Source organism: Sturnira hondurensis, unplaced genomic scaffold (assembly GCF_014824575.4).
Source record: "Sturnira hondurensis isolate 20B ecotype Veracruz unplaced genomic scaffold, ASM1482457v3 Scaffold0016284, whole genome shotgun sequence".
Classification (NCBI taxonomy): domain Eukaryota; kingdom Metazoa; phylum Chordata; class Mammalia; order Chiroptera; family Phyllostomidae; genus Sturnira; species Sturnira hondurensis.
In genome coordinates this window covers 6,604,874-6,629,235 of record NW_028088915.1, presented here as the reverse complement: position 1 = coordinate 6,629,235, position 24,362 = coordinate 6,604,874, and the positions used below count along the sequence as shown (strand labels likewise).

The window sequence follows — 24,362 nt, the reverse complement described above, 5'->3', positions numbered from 1 at the left end:
CTATGTGGGGCCTTTGGTGGTCCTATGTAAATATTTGAGACATTTGTTCTAGTTCTGTGAAATGCATCATTGGAAAATTGATAGGAATTGCATTGAATTGGTACATTGATTTTTGAACTGGAGAACTCTATGCAAATGGGAAACTCTATGCAAATGGGAAACTCTATGCAAATGGGAAGCCCTAGCAGAGGACTATGCGGAAGATATTGACTAGCAAGGAACCTAACTGTCAGATCAGCAGCCAACCAACCAACCTAACCATGGTCTCCAAGACTGAAAATGAGACATGGCCCTTGCCACAATTCTAAATTTACTTCCTCATTAGTGATTCTGGAATTCTGGTTGTTCTCTAGTGGTTTTGAAATGAATGGTTGTCTAGTCAGCTAAGGCTGCCGTAACACAATATCAGAGCCTGGGTGCCTTCAACAGTGGAAGTGGATTTCTCACAGTTCTGGAGTCGGGAAGCCCAAGATCAAAGTGCTGGCAGATTTGGTTCCTGTTAGAGGCTCTTCTGGGCTTGTGAACAGCCACCTTGTCGTGGCGTCTTCACGTAGTAGAGAGAGCACTGGTCTCTCTTCCTCTTCTTACAAGGTCACTCACTAACCCTGTCATGGGAGCCTCCACTATCATGACTTCTGAACCTAATCAACTCCCAAAGGCCCCCACCTCCAAATACCATCATTTTTGGAGTTAGGGCTTTAACATATGAACATAGGGGGGTTTAAACATTCAGATCTTTGAAATGTATGCTTATGGGGATTTTGAAAAGGATATAGTGATTTGCAAAATAAGGTATTTTTATTAGTATTATCACATTTTTTTATTGGCAAGTTTTTAAACATTTCCCCTGTGCCTTGGTTTCTAAGGAAACCAAATTCTGAGCAGTGTTCAGAAAAATAAAGACCATATGCAATTTGAAGTTAATAAGAGAAATACCAAATGTGCAATTGGGACTCTGTGAGAGTACATGCTACAACAGTATCTTACACCTCGACTCTGAAGCTTTAATTTCTAACCACATCACTGCCCTACTGCAGGGCAGATATTATTTTTTTAAATATTTTATTTATTTATCTTTTTAGAGGGGAAGGGAAGGAGAGAGGAAAGAAACATCAATGTATGGTTGCTTCTCGTGCATCCCCTGCAGGGAACTGGCCTCTGCCAGAAACTGGCCTGCAACCCAAGCATGTGCCCTGACTGGGAATCGAACCATGATCGTCTGGTTCGCAGGCCCGCACTCAATCCACTGAGCTACACCAGCCAGGGCCAGATATTATTATTATTCAATAGAATCTATTAACACCTTATATATCCTGTAGCAGAAGAGGGGACTTGGAGAGAATGGGAAGCAGAAAAGATCAGTTTTGAGGGAGGGAGAGGGTCTGGCTGTGTGGGTCATTCAGTAGTACTAAGGCTAGGGGTTGGGGTGGGGAAATCCTGAGCAATCTTCCCTGAGGTCCTCCAGCAGCCTTCAGAGCAGAGGGTGTGCATAGCAGGCAGACTGGTGGTGAGGAAGCACTGGAACACTAGCAAGAGAGGCCATTCATTTTTGGAGGGTGGGCTGATGGTAGAGGATGAGGAGGGACACAATCAAAACAGATTCCTCCTTCATAGTTAATGCGGCCTGGATTGACACCAGCCATGCACAGTAGCAGGCAAAAAAATGGGCACCCTATAAATGTTCAAGGAATGACCAAATAAGGGGTTGAGTCAAGTGAATGCATCTGGTCACCCTGCCGCTGGCAGCAGTACATCTGTCCTACTTCCTCCCGCTCTGCAGAGTTTCAGACATTGAAACTCATTGGAAGAAAGTTCTAAAAAAGTGAAGACTGGTGGGAACTTGGCATTGGTTGCTGAGAGGGGAAGTTTTGGGATTTTGTTTACCTAAAGCGAGATCATCAAACATGGTCATCAAAATGTGGTCTCTGCCCAGTTGTTTTGATTTCTTTTCACTCTTTGAATTGCTTTTTATTTCTCCTAAGCATCTTCCCTTCCTTATCTACATTGCTCGGTTTGCTTTGGAAACAAGACATTATCCAAGCGTAGTGTTGCTTGGAATGACACATAGCAGCACACAGGTCTTTTACAGCGGCGACTGTGTTTTCATTATTGGCTTATGAAAAGAAGTGATCAGCTGTTTAGTTACTGAGTGCTAATCGCCACGACTTGCAGAAGACGTATCATAGCCTGTGTGTGTGTGAACTTGTGGGTGTTACAGCCAGACCACACCTTTCACTCGGTTAAGGCTGTAAAAGTTCATGAAACTGTTTTATGTTTTTAATATTGTACTAAATCTCTTTTTCATTTTGTTTTTGGAAAACTTGTTTTTTTTAACAGAAAAAAATAGTGTTAATATATCCCTTGAAGCTAATATCCACAGTGGCTTAATTATTTGAAAGAAGCACTGTTTTCTTAGAGAAGTGTATTCTGAGACTCGGAAACCTGCCTTGTTAGTTCACTTGTTTCTCCTCGGAATCATACACATCTGTTGCTTTGTTAAACTGAGAGTACTACTGAATGTCAAAATGAAAGGGTCTGTGCAGACTGTTCACCAGGCTTTCTGACCTTTTCCAAAAAGGCCTTTCTTTGTCCATGCCTCTTTTGGATAATTATGACAAAAAAATTAATGCAATTGGAAATTCAAAACAAATTACAATGAAATATTGTCACCAAAACCCAAACAATTCAATGTAATACAGTGTTGGTTTCTATGTGTCTTTTTTAAAGTATATTTTATTGATTATGCTATTACAGTTGTCCCAATTTTTCCCCCTTTACCCCCATCCACTCAATACCACCCTTCCCTCCAGCACTCCCCCGCCCCCTTAGTTATGTCCATGGGTCATACATGTAAGTGCTTGGGCTTCTCCTTTTCCTATACTATTCTTAACCTTGCTCTGTTTTGTACCTACCACTTTAGCTTCTTATTCCCTGTACCTTTTCCCCCATTTTTCCCCTTCCTCCTCCTAGCTGATAACTCTCCAGGTGATCTCCGTGTCTATGATTGTGTTCCTGTTCTGGCGGTTTGCTTAATTTGTTTTTGTTTTTTAGATTTAATTGTTGATAGTTGTGAGTTTGTGGTCATTTGAATGTTTATAATTTTGATCTTTTTATCTTAAATAAATGCCTTTAACATTTTATGTAATAATAACTTGGTGATGGTGAATGCCTTTAACTTTACTTGTCTGGGAAGCACTTTATCTGCCCTTCCATTCTAAATGATAGCTTTGCTGGGTAGAGTAATCTTAGTTGTAGGTCCTTGCTTTCCATCACTTTGAATACTTCTTGTCAGTCCCTTCTTGCCTGCAAAGTTTCTTTCAAGAAGTCAGCTAACAGTCTTATGGGAACCCCCCTATAGGTAACTAACTTGTTTTCTCTTGCTGCTTTGGAGATTCTCTGTTTATCTTTAACCATTGGCATTTTCATTATGATGTTTTTGGTGTGGTCCTCTTTGGGACTTATTTGGGACTCTGTGGTTCCTGGACTTGTATGTCTGTTTCCTTTGCCAAATTAGGAAAGTTTTCTTTATTGTTTTTTCAAATAAGTTTTCAATTTCTTGCTCTTTCCCCTCTCCTTCTGGCACTCTTGTGATTCAGATGTGGCACTTTTGGAGATGTCCCAGACTCTTCTTATACTCTCCTCATTTTTTTTTGTCTTTAAATATTTATTTTTATAGACAGAGGGGAAGGGAAGGAGAAAGAGAGAGAAAGAAGCATCAATGTGTGCTTACCTCTCGCACATCCCCTACTGGGAGCCCGGCTGGCAACCCAGGCACGTGCCCTGACTGGAAATCAAACCAGCAACCTTTTGGTTTGCAGGCCATCACTCAATCCACTGAGCTACACCAGCCAGGGTTCCTCATTGGTTTTTTTTTTTTTTTAATTCTTGTTTCTTCATTCTGTTCTGGTAAAATGTTTATTTCTTCTAATTTGTTCCAAATCGTTGATTTGAATCCTGGCTTCCTTCCCTTCACTGTTGGTTCCCTGCAGATTTGTCCTTGTTTCACTTAGTGTAACCTTCATTCCTTCCCTCACGGCTTTGGAGTACTCAGCAAGATCTCAGAGCTTCCTTATCACCAGTGCTTTGAATGCTACATCTGATAAGGTGGCTATCTCTCTTCTGCTTAGTTCCTTTTCTGGGGTTTGGTTCTGTTCTTTCTCTTGGGCCATGTTTCTTTGTCTTCCCAACTTGGCAGCCTCCCTGTGTTTGTTAGAGCTGGTTTGACCCCCTGTTTTATTGCACCAGTTAAATTGTAAGGGGCAGAGCCTTAGGTATTCACCAGGGCAGGGCAACCCACTTTGCTGCTTTGTGGCACCACATGGGGGGGAGGGCTCAGAGAGGGGAGGGTGCTGCTGCCTGGCCTCTGGAAGCTTGCTTGGCACTTACTTCATTTCCAGTCACTTCACCCACTTCTCATATGCAAGTGGTGCCCCTCTCCTTGCTGCCCTGGTGACGATTCCCTTAGTGGGTGGGTTTGCAGATGTTCTAGGACCGTGCAGGCCCCTTTAAACAGACTCTCCTGAGAAACCAGCAGTTTCTTCTGCCTCCCCAACCCCCACTGGTTTTTACAGCCAGAAGTTGTGAGGCTTTATCTTCCTGAAGCTGGAAACCTGGGCTGCAAAGTCCGGCCTAGGGCTGTGATTGCTTGCTCCCAAGGTGTCCCTCCCGACTTTTAGCCACCACACGTGAGTGTGGGACTGCCGTTCTGCTGCCACTGCCTCTGCTCCCCACACTGCGTCCTCTCTCCTTGGCTCCCCATCTCTGCCCTGACCCATCTGGATGAATGTGGCTTCTTTAAATCCTTACTTGCTGGAATTCCTTACAGTTGTATTTTCTGTCAGATTCTAATTTGAGATTAGTTGTGATTCTTCCTGTGGTTGAGCCAGGAGGCAAAGAGTGTCTACCTACGCCTCCATCTTGACCGAAAGTCCCCTTTATTTTTTTAAGTTGCATGTAGCTATCAGGTTCCGGTGCCTCCAGGAACATCCCTATAACTTCTGTGGGAAATGGTCGACTAGATTACCGTATTTTGCCATGTATAATGTGCACTTTTTGCCCAGATTTTTTAGGGGAAAAAAAGATGCTCGTTTTACATGGGTAGTGCCTGAAATACCTTGTGTCTGTTCTTATGTTTTGTGATTATTTGTTACATAAAATTTCTTGTACCATAGTATGTTCAAAAATAAATGCTAAAATTCCTTTATAATACAAAAAAACACATATCTAAATATAAATGAATAAAAATTGAATTAAAAAATTAAAATGAAAGATTTTCTGAAAGTTTGGGTCAAAAACATGGGTATGCCTAATACACAGCAAAATACTCTAACCCTCTCATTTCACAGATAAAAAGACTGAGGTTTAAAGACTCAAAAGATGTTTGCACACTCAGCGTGTTAGGAGCTTAACTTAGGTGACCCTACCCCCGACCCCACCCCGGACATTCTGTTGGCTGCTCAGTGCTTTGTTCACAGTGCTTCCCACCCTGGGCCCTTTAGGATAGATGCTCTCTTGTGCACAGGAAACATCTCAGCCAGCATCACGTCCCTGTACCTGATGATGCTGACTTCACACTGTCACAGACGCAAGGAGGTAGAGGCCAGAAGACACCTGTCAAGCCTGGCTAGGTCAGGGCTTATTTTTAAACCCAGGTTCCGAGCTTATTTTTAGTTCCTTTATTTTACTCCAGGCATTTGTACCACCACAACATAGAAACACTTGCCTAGTAGAGCTTCTGGGGAATAGGTGGGGCAAAAATCTAACTCTGAAAATGGATTGATTTTTGAAATAAAACTTTGGTCTTTTATCACATTGCAAGCCCTTATTGATGGTTTTCCCTAAACAATTTAACAGCTCCTCTCAAACTTCTAATTTGTTTTTTTTTAACAGTGTATCTGGTGGAGAGCTGTTTGATCGGATAGTGGAGAAGGGATTTTACACAGAGAAAGATGCTAGCACTCTGATCCGCCAGGTCTTGGATGCTGTCTACTATCTCCACAGAATGGGCATCGTGCACAGGGACCTCAAGGTGAGGCTGCCTGTCACTCAGCAACATCCTCCAGCTGCTCTCAACCCATAATGCACCTGTCCCAGAGGACTGGCTCCAGAGGCGGGATGGGGGTGCCTTGATGTAGACATGGGTGGAATGAATGGGGGGCGTTTGTGTACTGTTAGTTGTCTGGGGCTTTGGGACTCTGAAGTAGCTTGAAAGAAGATGAAATTAATGGGGCTAGCTGTTGTCTGGGAGATTTTATAATCATTATGTAGCCAAAGGGCCACCAAGAGGTAGGTTATGTATTGATTCAAGCCTATCTAAAAGGTAGTTTTGTTTGAGACCACAAAAACCCATTTTCCATTACAGGTCTTCGGTCTTCTTATTCCAGCGCTGTTTCAGCAAACCAGGCTGTATGGGAAAAAACGGAGAGAGAGGGTAGAGGGCAGGGGGTGAAAGAGAAGGGCGATGAAGGTTATCAGGAAAGATCGCTTAAATGAACAACAGTTAAAGACTTCTGCAGTGTCCTGTGATTCCTTACTTACCTTTTCTTTGTGAGGATTTGGCATCCTTGCCCTTCACTCAATAGCACTGAAGAATCTGGGCCATATTTGGGCACCTTGGAAATGTATCTCTCCCTGGGTCTACGTCGATTCCAAAGGGTAGATAGCGAACACGTCAGTTTGAGGAGCAGTACAATGAGCCCTGTTGACCCCAGGCTGCACGGTGGCTTCATTCTGCAGCAGCTCCAGGTCCAGCCCCCAGAGCTCACTGCACCGGTCAAGGTGGAAATTCCACCCCAGCACGCCCGCCCAGCATTCCTATCGGAAACACAGGGATCACGGTGTGTTGAAGCCGTATACACGACTATGGAGATCTAAACGAATTGAAAGAATAAGTCCTAAAGATGAGTGAAAAGGGAATTTCAGCCTCTCCCATTTTCTGGTACCGGGCATTAAAGTCAAGGCTTTAATGGTGCAGCTTTCCTTTCATAAGGACTCACCGAGAAGTTTTCTTCCCTCCATGTAACCACTTTCCACTGACTAGGGCAGTGGCTCCCAAATGCTAGTCGACACCAGAATCCTCTGGAGGGCTTGGAAAAACACAGATTGCTGGCCCCACCCCAGAAGTTCTGACACTGCAGGTCTACCATGTGGCCTGAGGCCTTGTACTTATGAGGGGGATTACAGGTGAGGCTGATGTTGGCTTGAGAAGGACCACTCTTAAAAAACTACTGCGTGACAGTATTTGGGAATGTTGATTAGGTCCTTACCCTTCACCCTTTGGAGGCTCCTTGACAAGTGACCTGGGCTGCGAGCACTATTAGCTAATTTTTATGACCTAGAGACCCTTCAGAGGGCGAGGTAAGGGCTCAGGAGAGAGGACGACTTTGCTGGCACTTCAGCACCGCCTCCTCTGCCATCTTAGGCCCTCCTATCACCCCCGCTGTGCTTCCAGCACACAGCCAGCAGCCTTCTCTGGGCAAGTTAGTGTAGTGACTACAGAGATGAGGTGTGGTGGGCTGGTTGTCTGTGCCTGTTAGAACTAATTTCTAAGCATATATGGCATTTCCCAGAGGGGCGATGTTTACTTCCCCCCTAGAAAGGCAGATTGGCTGCATGGCAGATATTATTTTTCACTCCCACGTAACACTTTTGGAGAAATACTTGCAGCTTCCAGCCTGTGGAGCTTTACAATCACCCACGAGGCTTATGATTGTGGGGAAAAAACATTGCCATTTCAGGACCTTTTTGTGATCTCTTTTCAAAGCACAAAGGAGGTTGGTCTATGTGAAGGAAATTAATGTTAAATTTTCATAAGCATCTGAAAAAATTAAAGGAAACTGTATTATCTAGGCCAGAGCAATGGAGATGATCAGGTTAGTTTAAAACTAAGGCGTGATCCCGGGGTACTGACCATCCTCACACTCGCGTATCTGTTCTTCTTCCTCCAGAAAAGTGTTGTTGGGTCTCCTTGGCCCAGGAGGCTACTGGGTACAATGGGTTCTTCTTTTTTCAAAACAAGGGACTGAGCCAGGAAATGCCCACCACTGACTCCCCAGATTAGGGTAGGGCGTCTCCGCCCGCACCAGCGACACTCGGACCTGGACCACTCCTTGTGGTGGGACTGTCCTGTGCACTGCAGGGTGGTTAGCAGTGCCCTCGGCCTCTGCCCAGCAGGTTCCAGGACCACTCTGGGGCCGTGACAATCAAAAATGCCTCCAGGCATCGCCAAATGCCTGCCCCTGGGCGGGGGGGGGGGGGGGGGGGGGGGGGGGGGGGGGGTGCAGTCGTCCTAGTTGAGAATTATCATGTTAGATCAGGAGGATGACTGATAATATAAAACATTAACTCGACAGGAAGTGTTGGTTCAAGTCTTTTAAAACACTGTCATGTGAATATTAAAGGGGTGGGGAGGGGGGATATTCAGCAAGGGAGGGGGGATCCTTGTAGCCCAGAGTGAGCGGTCATGGATGGAAAGTTACTAAGAGAAGGCATCAAGGGTAGGGAATTCTTGCTAGAAGCAGGCAAACACTTAAACAAAATCAGACAAAGGAGATTTTGACCAAAGTTGAGTTGGGTTCCCTGGAGCCTTCTCTTTGACTAGGCCCCAACCTTGGGCTCCTCCTGAGTCTGTCGGCTCTGCCCACTTAGTTCAGTCATAGTAAGAGCCCTAGTGACTTAGCAACAGTCCCCACCCTGGATATCGGGTCAGATTCCTGGTGCCCCGCCCTCCATATCTGACCCCCCTGGCCCGCCTTCAGCAGAGGTCTCGGCAATCAGCATAGCCAGAATCCCTTTAGCCCCAGTGTTCCCTCTTAGTCATTTTTTGTCCACGGACTCCCTTCTCTGTTCCATGGCTGTGAATCTCTACTTGTCCTTATCCCGAGTTGAGGCAAGTCTCCTTCTCCTACTGCAAACCCCACTGCAGTGTCCCCCTGAGGAAAGTCTTCCTGAGCATCTCTAACAAGTGTCCAAATTTTTCTTAAGTTAAAATATTTTTTATTTTTTAAGTTTACTTTTTTATTTTTAGAGAGGGGGAGGGGGGAGAAAGAGAGGGAGAGAAACATCAATGCGTGGCTGCCTCTCGTGAGCCCCCTACTACAACCCAGGCACGTGTCCCAACTTGGAATCGAACCAGCAACCCCTTGGTTCTCAGGCCAGTGCTCAATAAACTGAGCCACATGAATTTTTTTTAACAGCATCGAAGGTGGGGGATGAAGAACTTGACCAGACATCAAGAGTGAGGGATTCCCTCTAAACTGACTTAGCATGGTTCTTGCAGAGACTGGCTGTGCAGGCCCGGCAAGGCCAGGAGGGACACAAGGCCAACGGCGTGGTCTAGCCAAGAAGAGGGTTCAGAGGAGCCTGACCGAGGTTTGGTCAAAAGAGGAGTCTCGGTCAGTTCCCAGAATTTCTCCGCAGCAGTGGTTGCACCTCAGAACCACCCCCACGCCCCTCACCCCGCTAGGTTTCTAAAATCCAGGGGCCCACCCTCAAATCCACCGAACAGGTGAATCTTCAGCCATTTAGTATCCTCACAGCTGGTTCTGCTACACAGCTAGGCTGAGAGTCGCTGTACATAAGAACAGTTCCTGAAATGTAATACTTGGGAACCGAAGATTCACCACAAGCCGCTCACTGCTGGGGTGGGGAGGAGAGCCAGACATGAAATGGTGTGGGCAGGTGAGGTCCCCAGTGCAGATTCTTTGTCACGTCTCCCTTAAGGTTTGGTAACGTGAGGGACGTGATTACTTTTCATTCGGTTCATCTTCAGTTTTCCCGGTGTGGGGATGTAACCGGAAGACAACAGAGGTGTCAGTCCTTCCCATTATCTCCCTCAGTGACAACATCAAGCATTGAGCAACTCCTCAAAGATAGACTCCCAAAAAAGGGAAAACGTGGGTGCCCCGTGTTCAGGTTCTCAACTTGGCAGTGCAGGGAGCTCTGAAGCTGTGACAGCTCCCTCGGCCTCCCTAAGTCCTGCCCATGGAACCATGAGATTCCCTGATTTTACATGAAGCGCTGTGCAGATGAGGCTTCAGTCTCCCCCTGATTCCTGCACAAGGCCACCTTGCCCCTGCTAGGCAGGGGCACTGCTGTGCAGAGCTCTCCTGGGCACAGGACTGTACTCAGACTTGGGCTGGGTGGCAGGTACAGTACAGCTGAGCTCTGCTCTGTCCTGTCCAGGAAAGCAAACGAGAAGCCATCACAACTCACGTTTTATAGCACGGCTGGTGGAAGCTCAGGGTACTTAAGGACTCGTGGCTAGAACATGCTGGATCTTCCAGCTCCCATTCATTCCCCAATGACATCTCTCTTCTTCCCAAGGAGCAAAACTAGCAGGTGTCAGCTGGCTCATCTGCCAGAACTAGAGAACCTGGTGTTGCTGAGGGCCTGGAGAGACCCTCAGGTTGGAGAAAGGTTGCTAACAAGGGTCTGATAAAAGAACAAAGTAGCTCCTGCAAAAGTAATTTTATTTCTGTCTCTCCTTTCCCCTAACCCAGGAAACGAATCCACAAGACAGAGGCATGAGCTTTCTAGTGCAAGTTTAAAAATAAAAAGGCCTTTCAAAGTGAGAGGAAACAAGTGTTTATGTGGAGACCTGCAAAATGTGCAGCTGTCATTCATTCAGGCGGGAGCGCAGTAGAGTTCTGATTAGGGGACAAAGGCTGGGGGTGTCTGGGGGGGAACCATGACGTCCATAGAAGGAGGGCATCACTGTTAGTGTGGGTAACAGGATGGTAGTGACAATTCCAAACAACGTGTTTAATTTTCAGTCCAGTGGTCATAATAACTGCTTTAGTGTTCTCTTTGCAAACAGTTCTTTGGAAACACTGTTGCTCTAGGCCCAGCCCTGTTGGTGACATTACCAGGTTTGAGGCTAAGACGCTTCTCTGGGAGGGCCGGTCCAGCTCCGGTTTAAAGTGGCTCCTTTTCTATTGTTGTTTACACTGGATTGCCTCCAAATAGGGTTGTTTTTTTCTGAAGCAGGGAAAATGCTAACGCAGGGACAGGGACTAACATTTATGAAAGAGCAGTGAGTGCCCTCTGCTGCGCGGGACCCTCTGCAGCACTGTATTAAAGATGGCTTTTCTCGCTGTGCGCACTGAGTCTGAAGGTCAAGTATGTTCTTGAGTAGTGAGGAGATCTTGAGGTTTGGTAAGTCCGTGACTGTCAACCAGCTCTAAACACAGTTTGTCATTTTTTTCTTCTTTTAGCCTGAAAATCTATTGTACTACAGTCAAGATGAAGAGTCCAAAATAATGATCAGTGACTTTGGATTGTCAAAAATGGAGGGCAAAGGGGATGTGATGTCCACAGCCTGCGGGACCCCCGGCTACGTTGGTAAGGACAGTGCGTGTGTCCCTGGGGTACGCCTTCTTTAGTCCTTCTTAAGCATGGAAGGGTTGCACGTGATCACAGCTGCCTCCATTTCCCTTGAAGGAAGAATAAGGAGAGTGAGAGACACAGGAATGAGCTACAAGGCAAGTGATTCCCCTCGAAACCTCTAAGAGTCAGGTAGAAGTGCTGTTTCATTTGGGCTCAGGCCTGACTGAACGCCAGGAGTTGAGTTGGATGACTTCCCAGATTCTGATACGAGAAACATTGCCCGTGTGTACGTTTTCAGATGATTTACAGTGAGACACTGAGATGACAATAAGGTGCAGACACAAATAAATCATTTCAAGTGTTGAGATCGAAGCAGCTGGAAAGGAAATGTTGACAGGAGGACTCTGGCTCCAACCTTAATGGGGCCACTTTCTTGGATTAGCCAGCCTCGACCTGTATGGGGAAGGCCAAGAAGGAAAGTATTCCTTAAAATCGGAGGCCCGGGTTTTTTGTACGAAACCAGAGATGCCAAGAAGGCTACTGACAGATCTGAACGCATGGATCCGGAGATTCACCTTCTGTCTTCTGGGACCCAGAGAACGGCCACTGGAATTCTGAAGGTTTTGAGACTTCCATTTACATGCATCTATGCGTTCAGGAGGCACATGAACACAAAAGTGCTGGCAATGCCCCTGCCAGATGCTGTTCGAGGCCCTGGGCGACGGCAGTGAATAGGACAGACAGGGTGCCCACCCTCACGGAGCTTGCATTTTAGTCGGATAAACAGACAGTCGACAAAGAAACAAATAAATGAACAGGGTCATTTCAGATCATGATTAGTTCAGCAAGTAAAAGAAAATGGGGGCATGTGATAGAGTAACAAGGGTGTAGAGGGGTGGGACTGGGCTACGGGGGCAGGGAGGAGACTGAGGCAGCCAGCCATGGAAATTTAGAGGATGGAACATTCCAGGTAGAGGCATCAGCTGTTGTAGAAACCTAAAGGGGGGAAGCCCAGGGAGAGGGTACAGGCTAGGAATGTCTGAGAACAGGATCAAAACTGAGGTTGAAGGAGACTTTTAGAAAATGGAGGTTAGGGCTGAGATTTCGTCATGCAAACCATGATGGTCTTTCTTAATGAGAACAGGAAGCCTGCCCTGGAAGAGAGGAGGGAATGTTACATGGCCGATGTCATTCCTGTTTGTCTTTGGGTAGAACCACACCACCTTCCCGGGAAGGCAGAGGAAACAAGGTCTCACACTGAATGGGCCTGGGGCCCCAGAGCATGGTGGGAAACTCCACACCACCTCTTCACAAGTGTGTGCATAACAATAACTGTTATGTCACAGCTGCTGCATTTTTAAAGGAACTCAGAGGAGAAAAGAGCAGGCTGAGGGAATAACATGAGACAAGGAGGTTTAGAAGGGAGATAAAGATGGTGGAAATGCAGCAGGGGACAAGAAGGTGCACCTCCTGGTGCTTAGCTCTTGACTATTGCAGGTGAGGGTTGTTCCCTGGGTTATGTGTACACAGAAGAAGACAGAGAAGAAGAGGTGGTTCTGATCCTGTTTAAGAGGCCTGCATGGGCTATGGTGGAAATAATGCCATGGCGAGCCATCTCTGTTCTAGGAGACTAAGATGATGCTTAGGCTTAGTCTCAGCTCCATTGGGGACACTTAAAATTGTGGCTGCATCACCTGTGTAAATACATGAGGATGCCTGGGGTGGGAGTCGGGGGACAGTGGACAGCAATGTGAGCATGTGCAGCGTGTGTGGAATTTCTCCAGCTGAGTCTAAGCTGTCAGACAAGCAGCAAATGGAAATGAGCTTATTCTCATTTCTCATAAAAAATAGGGAGGAAGAAAGCCTGTTCCAACCACAGGCATTAGAAAATGGGAAGGTGTATGAGGTCACGGTGTCCAGGGCCCTGGCCAGGGTGGTTCTGCTTCTTCAGCAATCTGGTGCCCAGGCCACTCTGGGCCGAGAGGCTGTGGATGGTGCGGTGGTTGCCCAATGTCCCCTTTTGGGAAGTCAGCTCTGGAGCTGTAATTTAATGTTCTGACAAAGAATGCCCATATTTACATATGCATCATACTGTTCTCATATTTGGCTCTGATGTTGGAAAGCTCTAGCACTTTCCAAATTGATTTTTGCTTCTTTGCATCTTGGCAGAGCCCAAGGACTGGCAGTTTCTCTGGGTTTCTAAGTGGCTGCCTTCATTTGGTCTGGTTCTGTTTAGATGTGAGACGCTGATGAGCCTGGGAACTGGGAACAATGTTTAGATGTGGCCCTTGTCCTCACTACCCTATATGGAGGCAAGTGGAGTCATCTGGTAATTCTCTCACCAGATACCAAGTTTTCTGTGAGTGTGGAGAGCAAAGAGGGGGATTGTTGAAATAGAGCTACTCTGTTTCTTCGTGTTCAAGCACTGAGACTCTGGGAAGACCTTTTAGAACAAGGAAGGGGCCCCGTTGGGGATTTTGTGTCTTTGGGGTCACACCTCGGGCAGTCAGCGGTGTTTCCTCCCCTGCAGTCTACACGGAAAACTCCTATTCAGCCATCAAAGCCCTGCTTACATGTTACCCCCTTTTGAATGCTTTCCCTACACCCATCTTCTCCTTTATCATCCCTCTTCTTTTCCTGGCCCTTTTCTCATCATGGCTCTGATTTCATTGTCTCAGCGTCCAAATTTATTTGTGTCTCTTCTCCACCTCTCTGTGGGTTTTCTAGAGCAAGGGCTATGTCTTATCCATCTTTGCACATTTGCTTGTTAATTCAATAAAAGCCCCAAGGTTCAGAAAGTTAGCAATTTTTTCTTTCTCTCCTCCCCTTCTATTCATTCAGCCTGCGCTTATTGAATTCCTATTATGTGCCATGCACAGTGGTTTCGTGTTAGGAATACAAATATGAATAAGACAGAGTTTCTGACCTCAAAATGCTCACAGTATTACTGTGAGAGACATAGGGCAAGCAGCTATGTTGAATAACATACAGTAAGTGCTAGGTTATTCACCCATTCATGAATTATTTGTTTAGTGCCCACCTGTTCCAGGCACAAGGGACACATCAGTAGAAGGAAAACAAACAGATAAAAGTGTCCACCCTCATGGTACTCACATCTGAGTGGGAGGGAGGCAGATGAGAAGAAACAACTATGTATGTTAATTAGTACCTTAGGTGGTGATGAGTGCTCTGGAAAAAAGTAAAGCAGGCAAGAGATTCGCAAGTGTGGCTGTGCGTAGGTGGTTGCAGTTTTTAACACGGTGATGGGGGCAGCCCTCATCACCCGTGTTGGGGATGGACGTGGCGGTGCAGTCAGGACCGGACAGACGTGAAGGGGCTGGCCATGCCACCATTTGGAGGACAAGTACTCCGAGGATGGTGCACAGGCCCTGAGGCAGGGCAGGGGGTGAGTGGAGGGGGCGTGGGGCAGGTGAAGTCAGAGAAGTGAGGACCAGGGCATGTGCAGACCAGTACTGCAGGTCGTTGTCAAATGTGTCGCTTTTGCTCAGGGCGGCAGGAAGCTGTCAGAGGGTTCTCAGGTAGGGTGCGCCATGAGCTGACTTATACCAGGACCCCTCTAAGGGACAGGCTGGCAGAGTGGAAGTGGTGAGACGCTGTCAGATTCCAGGCATAATTTGAAGGTAGTGTCAGCAAGATTTTCTGAAAACCTTAAAGAGAAATCTAGGGTAATCCCAAGGATTTGGGGTGTGCGCACCTGGAACGGCACAGTCACCTTGAACTGAGATACCTGGGGGAGGAGCGAGTTGCAGAGTTGTTCTCAGGGGGTTGGGTTTTGATTTGTGAGGTTTGCAAGGTCACAGAGACAGCTGGAATATGAGTCTGGAGTTCTGGAGAGAAATCTGTTCTGGAACCATGTACTCTGTGCTGGTTGCACGTGGAGCTGTGTCCTGTGACGTCCTTGTGAACACTGCCTGCCGGGCCCCTGGGGGAAGGGCAGGGCGAGGCTCCCGCTGGCCTCCGAGCACAGCATTTTCCGGAGGTGACCTACACGGAACGTTGTTTCACGTGTGCTGCTGTCCAACGGCGCCTCATTTAAGAATGCCTCAGTTCATTAACATGGAACTCGTGACCCAAGACACTTAGTCCCAGGCCCAAACAAAACTTGGCGAACACATGTATTTTCTCCACAAGGCACATCCTGGCTTCCTTGTGCTTAGGAAACCTGGACTATGCTCGGCTTCAGCACTATACTTGGGGCCTTTTTAAAGCGTGAAATCAACGAAACACACGGCAACGTGAAAAACGTGCTGCTAATTAGACCAAGAAGACAGCACTTGCTCACAGTGTGAGAGCCGCAAGGAGAGGGCAGGGGGGTGCCGTGTCTGACCTCACCTGGGAGTGTGCACCGTGGGCGATGCAGAATTGTGGCCACTCCCCTCTGGTCCACAAATAAACTCAGAAGCATCATGAGTGTGGATTTGGGAGCTACACGTGAATTTTAGTGAGTAGGCAGATTAAAAAATATAGCATCCATGAGTGATGAGGATGGGCTATCGGTGGGAGCTGATAGTTTCTGGATGCATTTTAAAGCCATGAACCTGGATAAAATCACCAGCCGAGTGGGTGGAGGTGGAGGAGAGGAAAGGCCTCAGGGCTGAGTCACAGGGACTCGGGTTCATGGAGTCGGCAGTAGATGAAGTAAGAAGAGAACCTGGGAAGTGTGGTGTCTGGGAAGTGCTTCAAGTTGGAGAAAGTACAATACCATGAGTCAGTTGTTGCTACTAAGTCAAGATGGAGACTGAGTGAGTATTGACCATTGGTTTGGAGGACCTTGAATTACGACTTAACTACAATTAATGAAGTCTTTGAGGGCCTGGCTGTCAGAGTCATGCCGGGAAGAAGGTGAGACAGGTCTCTGTAAGAAGACCCCAGCATGCTGTCAACCCTGAGAACAGACACAGCCAACTCCACCTGCCGCCAGCAGTGGCTGCAAGGTCGGGACACTGGAACCTTGGACAAAGAATCCGTAGCCTCACTCCTGCTGGGCAGTTTTCCATCTGATCGGGGCAGAGCGCCGCCCCTCTGGCCTGTGTGAGAGGGGACTAGAGGAGACGAGAGGGGATGGAGAGGATGCCGCTCTTGCTGTCTGATTCAGGGGGCCATTGTCCCACTAGCCCAAGCGGGAGCAGATGGCTACTGCCTGCTTTTAGCATTAGTTGAGACTCTTTCTGGGTAGAAGCGTTGGTTTCAACTTATGAACACTGTCGTTATATTGTTGTTATTACCTAAATAGCTATTTGGCTGAATAATTCTGCCAACATCAAGATTATTGTTTCAGTTTAAATGAGCTCCCTAATAATGAAGAAATAATGAAAAGGGGACTGTTTAATTCCAAGTATCTCAATACATGTGGTGCCATTGAAGAAGGCAAAGGAATCCAAGCCCTTGAACTTCACCCTTTACTTGTAGCAGCCACCCAGATCGTACACAGCCTTGTACGATAAGGTGCCATGACCCTTGCAGATGGCACATCACTGATAACAGGAGACCTGGGCATCTCTCCATCCAGGTGGGTGGCGTTCCTACCTCAGGCTATGCAGGGTCCCCTCCAGTGGGGTATGGCAGGCGGGCAACACAGATCCACGTAAGCATGTTTCCAGTATCAAGTCACTGGCGCATTTCAGAAGCAACGTCACAAATGCAGGGACGATAAAACAGCAAGGGCTGGAACAACCATGGAAAACCTGTGGAGGAGGCAGGATCTGAAGGAAGGCTGTAAATCAGGGGAGGCCGAGGAGAGTTAACAGATGCAGGCAAGCAGGAGAACAATAGCCCAGAGTCATGAACTGCTTCTTATGTGGCCCGGGAGAAATGAGCAGACTCCTTTGGCTTGGAGAGAGGGTGTGCATAAATACTTAGAGGTAATTTAGGAGAACTGATGGGGCCACGTGGTGACAGTCAGCTGGTCGGGATAACATGGTGACTGTCAGTGTAAAGTGACCTCGATTCTGATCCATTTAATTGAGTTGGATAGAACATTTCCCTTGGCCCCACCAATGAGAGAGAGAGTCAGAGCTAAGAAGGTTAGGAAAATTACTTACGTGACCTGCTCTGCAAACATCAATTAAAACAACCAAACAGGGACATCTCCTGCATCACTGAATAGAAACAGTAGGTCCCAGAAAGCACCCATCTCAATCAGGTAATTGATGGGACTAAAGACGACAAGTCTACTTGGTAGAGGAAAACCTTTTGTTTTATTTCTTGATATGCTATTTGCACACTGGTGTGATTTCTCGGATTCTATGGGTCTAGTTCTCCTGGCTTCAGAAAGAAAATGAAAGTATTTTAAAAGAACTTCAGCCTTTGCCTACAGATTGCGTGGCAGAGAGCCTCGCTCCAGGGAGGCAAGCATGTGCTCTCTCGCCAGCAGGGAGGCTTGGGATGCAGCTGCACTTGGGAGAGGGCGAGTGGGCAGGGCTGGCAGAAGCTTTCACTGCTCTGCAGTGTGTCTGAGGTACAGGAGACTTTCTTTTTTCTTTGAGGTTCATGGAGTGATGATCCGTCCCTTTGCCGTGTTTCATTGTCATGCACACCAGCGGCCGCACTCTTTCATTATTGGATGCTACTCAGAAATGGGAGGAAGACTTCGATCTGGTCCCTTGTGTTCATAAGCAGAACTGTGACACAGATGGTGGCTAATCGTTATGCTCCTAAAACTGTGGGGAAGGAGTCCTTCTAGCCTGCACAGACCTCACAGGAGTCCTCCGTCTAGCTCTGGCTCAACTTGTCTAAATAGTTTATGCAGGTTAACAGAAATGGAGAACAGGAGGTCAATATTCTCAGCCTTTTTTTTTTTTTGCACAGTTAGAGAAATGCTCTTAATTCATGGGGTCATTGCATTTTTAGAGCTTGCCACGGGACCTTAGATTATGGTGAAAGCTTGGAAACCAGTGGTTCCAGGCAGCACGGTGTTGGCATGAGGACCTCCATTCTCAAAGCCACCCAGCCTGCAGTTGGTGTCATTCATAGCCGTGGGACTTGAATGCAAGTATTTCTGCCACTGGGTAATAGGAGGGGGGCCCTTCACCTGAACTCTTGGGTTCTCGGCTCCTTGTAGGTAAAACCCGTGGGCTGAACTAACTGACCTCCACGATCTTTCCTGCTTCCATCATTAGGTGTTTCTATAGCTGTGTGACTCAGTTTCTTTTAAGTGGATAAATATCCCTGTGCCAAGGATACGGCCTGTCACTTTCCCGTCTATACTCAGAACAGACAAGAACCATTGGATTTAATTGATGGATATTCCTCATGTCCATCCTCTTGAACAACCTCAGTCAAGGCCGTTTCTGTCACCATTTTTCATGATTCCTGTTCCCAGCCCTTTGATTCTCACTCTTCTATGTGGCTGTTTTCCCTGACAGAGCTTGATTTTTATTTGTTAACTTTAATATAAATTTTTAGTACCCGACTGTAAGCATTACATCATTGTTCTCATTCTCTCAGGCTGTTAGCATTGAAACAGGATTTTATGTAACTGATAAATCAGCATAAGGGCACAAACCAGTGGGCAGAGGACTCAGATAAGAGTTTCCTTCCCTTCTCTCTCAGCAGCTGCTCAGTGGCAGCCCACCAGGAGCATTTCACCTGGGCAGGCGCTGTGACCAGACCCCATTGGTTAGAGAGGACAGGGCCCCCGAGTGGGGGGATGGGCCAAGCAGCTCTCCCATGGCCGTCTTGGAGGCCGAGATGGAGGCTCTGTCTTGGGAAAACCTCTCACAGGGGTTTGGGTCTCAGGGATATTTGTTGTCACAGCGCCTCACTCAGAACATTCTCTTTCCTCATCCCACTGAATTCTAGCTCTCCTACATTTAAAACGCCAGGCCCCTCCCTTTTCGCACTCCCTTCCCGATCCTTCACCTCCCCACCCCACCCTCCAGCCCCATTTGGGCTTTGGTAGCATTTGAGTAGGAATCCGGCTCAGATCAGAGCAGTAATCACAAACCAGGGGGGTGGTTTAGTGGGGACTTTTAGCATTAACTGTGGTAAAATTCAAGAGGCTACCAGGAAAATCAGTGAGCTGCTCTTTCGAGATGCATTTTTAGAACGTTACAACTCTGAGAAAAGGGTAGGAAGGTGAACGGAGCTGTCCTGAGAAACCTCTGCTCCTCTGAACTTTGGGTTCGACACAAACCACAGGCAAGGAACAGTCCTGTGGTATTGTTCTCCTGTAATCGGATCACAGTGCCCCGACTGAAGCTGGGTGAAACTATGCCTTCTTAGGGTGCTCACAGCAGAGCCCCTCATTTATCTGTTTTTTTTTTCTTTTAATAACATGGCTGCTGAAAATTCTAGTATTGACAGGAAGCAGATCTGACAAAGCACATTCAATATCACCTCCTTGCTATTGTGCAGTCCTCACTGAGGCCCAATTCTCCTCTAAAATGCATGCCTACATTTTATTGTCCTTGAGCTTCAGAATTTTATTTACCTCCTTGGAACAGGCCATGACTGGGCAGAGCTGCGTTCTCTCTCCCCACCTGCGGAAGCCCCTCGGGGACAGGGAGACTGGGATCCAGGTGTCTAGCTCTGGACGCATACCCGGAGTGGCATCCTGAAAATGAGGGCCACACACAGCTCGCCAGCTGCTCCCGTTCTTTCCCACGGGGGGCCTAACTCCAGGGCAGAGTGCAGGTGCCTTTCAACACAGGATGCTGAGGCAGAGAAGGATGACGCGCTCTCCAAAATGCTGGCCCAGAGCCAGGCTGTAATTCTGTCCTCTGAGTCAGTGCTGGGTGTGCAGCAACAGAGATGATGGTGCCTCTGTGCATCGATGTACAATCTCACCGTTTCTGAAGCACCGTCACAGAAGGTCAGGGCTCCCATTAGGCCACCTGCCCCTGTCAGGCTCCTCCCTGAAAAGACCACACATCACATTGCCCAGTCTGTCTGGCAGAGGAGAAATTGAATCTAGTCCCTGCCAGCCCCCAAGTTTTGTGATCTCCTTCCATTAGCCACTTGGGAAAAGCCATGATGAAGCCATGGCCCACGGAGGTGGGCCATGATATTAAAAGAAGTCTACCTCTGGCTGTGACTGACTTTCATCTTTTAGGCTCTTTTCCTCCCCACCGTGACATACACGAAGCTCATGTCAAATGCCTTTGTCCTTGGCCTTTTCAGGGAAGTGAGGGGGTCAGCAAGAGAAACAGATGAACCTTAGAGTAGGCCGTGGGCCAGCAGGTGGCCTGTGTGCCAGCCCCTTCCTGCTGATAGGATATGTGGCAGGCGCGGCATTTTAACCCATCTTTGAGACACAAGCTCATTCGAAGACAGGTAGAGCTGCCATTCATCTTAATGTCCGGTCACCTCTACCTCAGCAGCTAGGGGAGACGGCAGGCATTTTACACACTCCAAAGACTTCAGGAAAAAATGAGAATATGCCCATTTTTATAAGTAGTCTTCTGGGACAGTTTTTTTCTAACCTCCTTTTAATAAAGAATAACTGGGGCCAATAAACATAAGACTGGTTAGAGCTTGGCATTGCATCCTTATGGATGAGAGGGAAGCTGGGTGGTAGAGAGGGTAATGTTGATTACCCTGGCCTGAGGGTAAGAGAGGGTGGGATGTGGGGTCGGGGTCCCAGGAGAGAGAGTGCGGCAGGAATGCAGTCTCTTTCTTCTCTCAATAAATGCAGATCCACCAACGTGCCTGGTAAGCCCAAATTCCTCAGCCATCACAGGAATCTCTAATTATCAGGACAAATTGTTCTTGCTTCGTGGCATTTTCTATCAGCAGTGATGAACAGGAAACTCCTGGGTTGCAGTGTCCAGAGGGTGCAGACTGTATATATAGGCGGGCAATTAAGTGAGCGAGAGAATTAATACCTAAATGAACACAGGGACCAGCTGGATGGGAGGCTTGTCTAGGGGGTTTAAGGCTCCTTCCAACTCTGAGGCTCAAGTCCTCATGTTGTGCCCTTCCACCACGAGTGGGCCCGGCTCGACCTTGACTTCCAAAGGTTTTCATCAAAAGGGTGACAATCTCCATTTATGAATAATTTCCATTAGGTTAAGCCAGAATCAATAGGAAATACCAAATGATATCAAGGATCTATCCATCATTATTTCTAGAAAATAGTAAGACCTGAGTTCCGCTTTTGCTCTTGTTGTTTCACCAACTTTTCTTCCTTACGTAATCACTACCACTGATTGTATCTGTAACTTGAGACACATTTATTTCCTGTGAACTACATACCAATGCCAAAAGTTGGGCCCTGTTAATGTTCCCATTTTACAGAAGAGCAAAATGGAGGTTAAAGAGATTAAATGACTTGACCAGATTCACACGCATAGTAAGTGATGGATTTTAGGTTTCCTTCACTGAAAAGTCAGTGTGCCTGGCTGCTGAAAACTTCTGAAATCCAGACAACTAAAGTTGTTTTAAGCTAACCTAAATCCAGACAACCATTTCACATCTCTACCCTTCATTTAGTGCTAAAATGATCTTTTTTACCTCTCCTACTGCTTCGTCTTTACACCTGTCACTTTATTCTTAGAATACAACATGAGGCGTATTCTTACAGTGCCACCAGCCACAGCGACATGTTGCTCCCATCCGTAACGTTCCCCATTGTTTCTGTCGGCAGCAGCTCCATGGTTTGACTCTTAGAGGTAACGAATTACTTCCCTGATACCTTCAGAATTTTATGTAGACAAGCTTATTATTCTCAGAGTTTTGTTTAGAGTGAATTAAACTTGAAAATCAGTAACACCTCTCCCACCTGCCACAGTCTGGTCCCTGTCCTTGGAAGGCAGCTGAGGCTGTATCCATTTTGTGGCTCGTGCCTACACACAGTGCCCAGATGGGAGTGCAGGGCACGCACGGTCTGCCTCCCTCACCCCCTATGCCCAGTGCCTGAGGTGGGCACAGCCCATTAAGTGGCTGCATAGAGGGAGAAACACCAGCCCAGTGCCATTGCTCTAGACTAGTGGTTTTCCTTTCCTGCCATGAAGGCTGCGCCCCACACCTAGGGCTGTCCCCTCCTAGTGTGTCCCTGTCCTTTGTCCCCTGGATGTGATTATCTTTGAAGTACTGAGGAGTGGTACTCAGACATCCATAGAGGAGGACAAATTGCCTTGAACATGAGCATGTGAGCTTGGCAATGGGGTGAGATCCCAATTTCCTCATCTCTCTCAGCAGAAACTGCTCTTCGGCACACCTTGATAGCACGGGGAACAAGAACTGTCTGTGTCTGCTCTCAGAGCCTGAGGAGTGATTGCCGGGGCCCCCACCTCCACCCACAGCCAGCCAGCCTTCCCCTCTCCCATCCCACATGGTTAAGCCTTTTCCTCTCTCTCTTTTAGTTAGGAAAATGGGCAATTTAATTGTTTTAAAAAACAAGATGAAAGGTTTCTGAAATTTTTATTTTCTTTTTGAAATCTCTGGAGTCCTTCCCTTTACCAGGAATCCGTTCTCTAAATCAATATAATACAACTTGGTTTATAGAAGGCATTTCCTACCAAGTGGAATTTTCCACCATGGGTTGGTAGTGAGTCGTAGAGCAATAAATTCAGCTATTTTAAATTTTAAAGCTTCTGTTTCAATAAAGAGTGTGAGTTAAGCCTGGGGCTAAGGAGGACCGCATCTGTCCATGGGTATTTTCAGTAGCTTGCGGGATGCTCCCAGGAGGCTGTGTGGTTTCTGCGGACATCAACTTACATTTATTGGTATAAATAAAAAATGCGAATGGGATGCTGTTTCTATCAGGAATAGCCAACAAAACTGAATTAGTGGCCCCCAAGATTTGACCAGGAAGGAGCTCTGAGAAATCGTTTAACAGAGTATCTTTTCTGTCCTTTAACCTTAAAACTAGAAATTCTGAAATCTCTTTGAAAAGGTTTTAAAAGGAGAGTAGCGTGAATGACAAACACATCTGCACACAGAGAACTGGGCAGGGCTAAGCCTGCCTCTTTAACCTCCAAATTTCATGTCAGAAATCACTTGCTCAAGGACAGGGTATTTAGTGATTAATCTTGTACCTCATACACATACTTCCCAGTTGGTGACTGAAGGCCAAAACTCATTTGTCCTCCTCTCTGTCTTTATTTTTTTTGTTCCTATACCTACTCACCAAAAACACTTGAGACAGATATGTTTATTTGTAAATCACCAGTGTGGCATATGGGAATGTTTTCTTATAGAAATAGCGGTGTGTGTGTGTAGAACAGGTTGGGTTCAGTTGTAACCATTTGTGGAACAGCCAGAATGTGCTAGAGCCTGATTTTGACGAGACTCGCGCGGCAGTGAGTGGATGAGTGAGGCATAGTGGGAGCACACAGGAAGGCTAGTGTGGTGTGGGGCTTTGCTGAGTGGACCTAGGGACCCACTGGTCCCTGGGCATGCCCAACACATGTCACCCAGGGAGAGCTGCTCCACCCCACCCTACTTTCTCCATCTTTAAAAGGCTGGCTTTGGCCAGGGCTAAGGGACAGTCAGAAGGCTGGACCTGCTACCTATCGTGCATGTGTCCTTGTCAACACCTCCAGGTGGGTGGGTTTCTCTACTGCCACCAATGACCACTAAGAGCCCCTGGGGATTGTGCCTTGAAATGCACTCAAGGACTCTGTGTGTGCCCTCTGTACTGCAGTCTTTTCCTTTTGTCATGGATTTACCAGGAGACCAAATCCTTTCCTGCTCTGTCTGGGGGCTGATGTCTTCACAAGCCAGCCACACTGCCTTTTAATGACTACTTTCTTTGTCGATAGCTCCAATTAAGTTATTTCAACTCAAAGTCTCCTTCTATTAGAAGGTGTGGGGGTGGTGAGAGTCATTACCAACTTCCCACTACACAGGAGTTGTGCTGGGTACAATTAGAAGAGAAAATGGTTTCTCCTTGATTAAGGAGTTCCTTGGCACCTGCAGGCAGTGTTGGGGCAGGGAAGGGATTGTGGCGAGGCTCAGAGAACGCCTCTCACTATACAAGGCTCCAGATGCACTGGAGTGCATCTGGACCTGGGGGCTCTGGGCCTTCTTGGCCTGGAAGCTTATTTGTCTTCTGAAAGTTTGTAAATTGGATG

At 47.1% G+C, this 24,362-nt stretch overlaps 1 protein-coding gene across 2 annotated transcripts in view; it reads left to right on the top strand.

Moving 5' to 3' along the window:
• CAMK1D (calcium/calmodulin dependent protein kinase ID) overlaps positions 1-24,362 on the top strand; it is a 380,703-nt gene that overhangs the window by 317,618 nt on the left and 38,723 nt on the right. For both annotated transcript variants that reach the window (XM_037066002.1, XM_037066003.1), the window contains exons 4-5: positions 5,890-6,028; positions 11,214-11,340. In XM_037066002.1, coding sequence (XP_036921897.1) covers positions 5,890-6,028; positions 11,214-11,340 — 266 coding nt within the window. The remainder of the gene's footprint in view (positions 1-5,889; positions 6,029-11,213; positions 11,341-24,362) is intronic.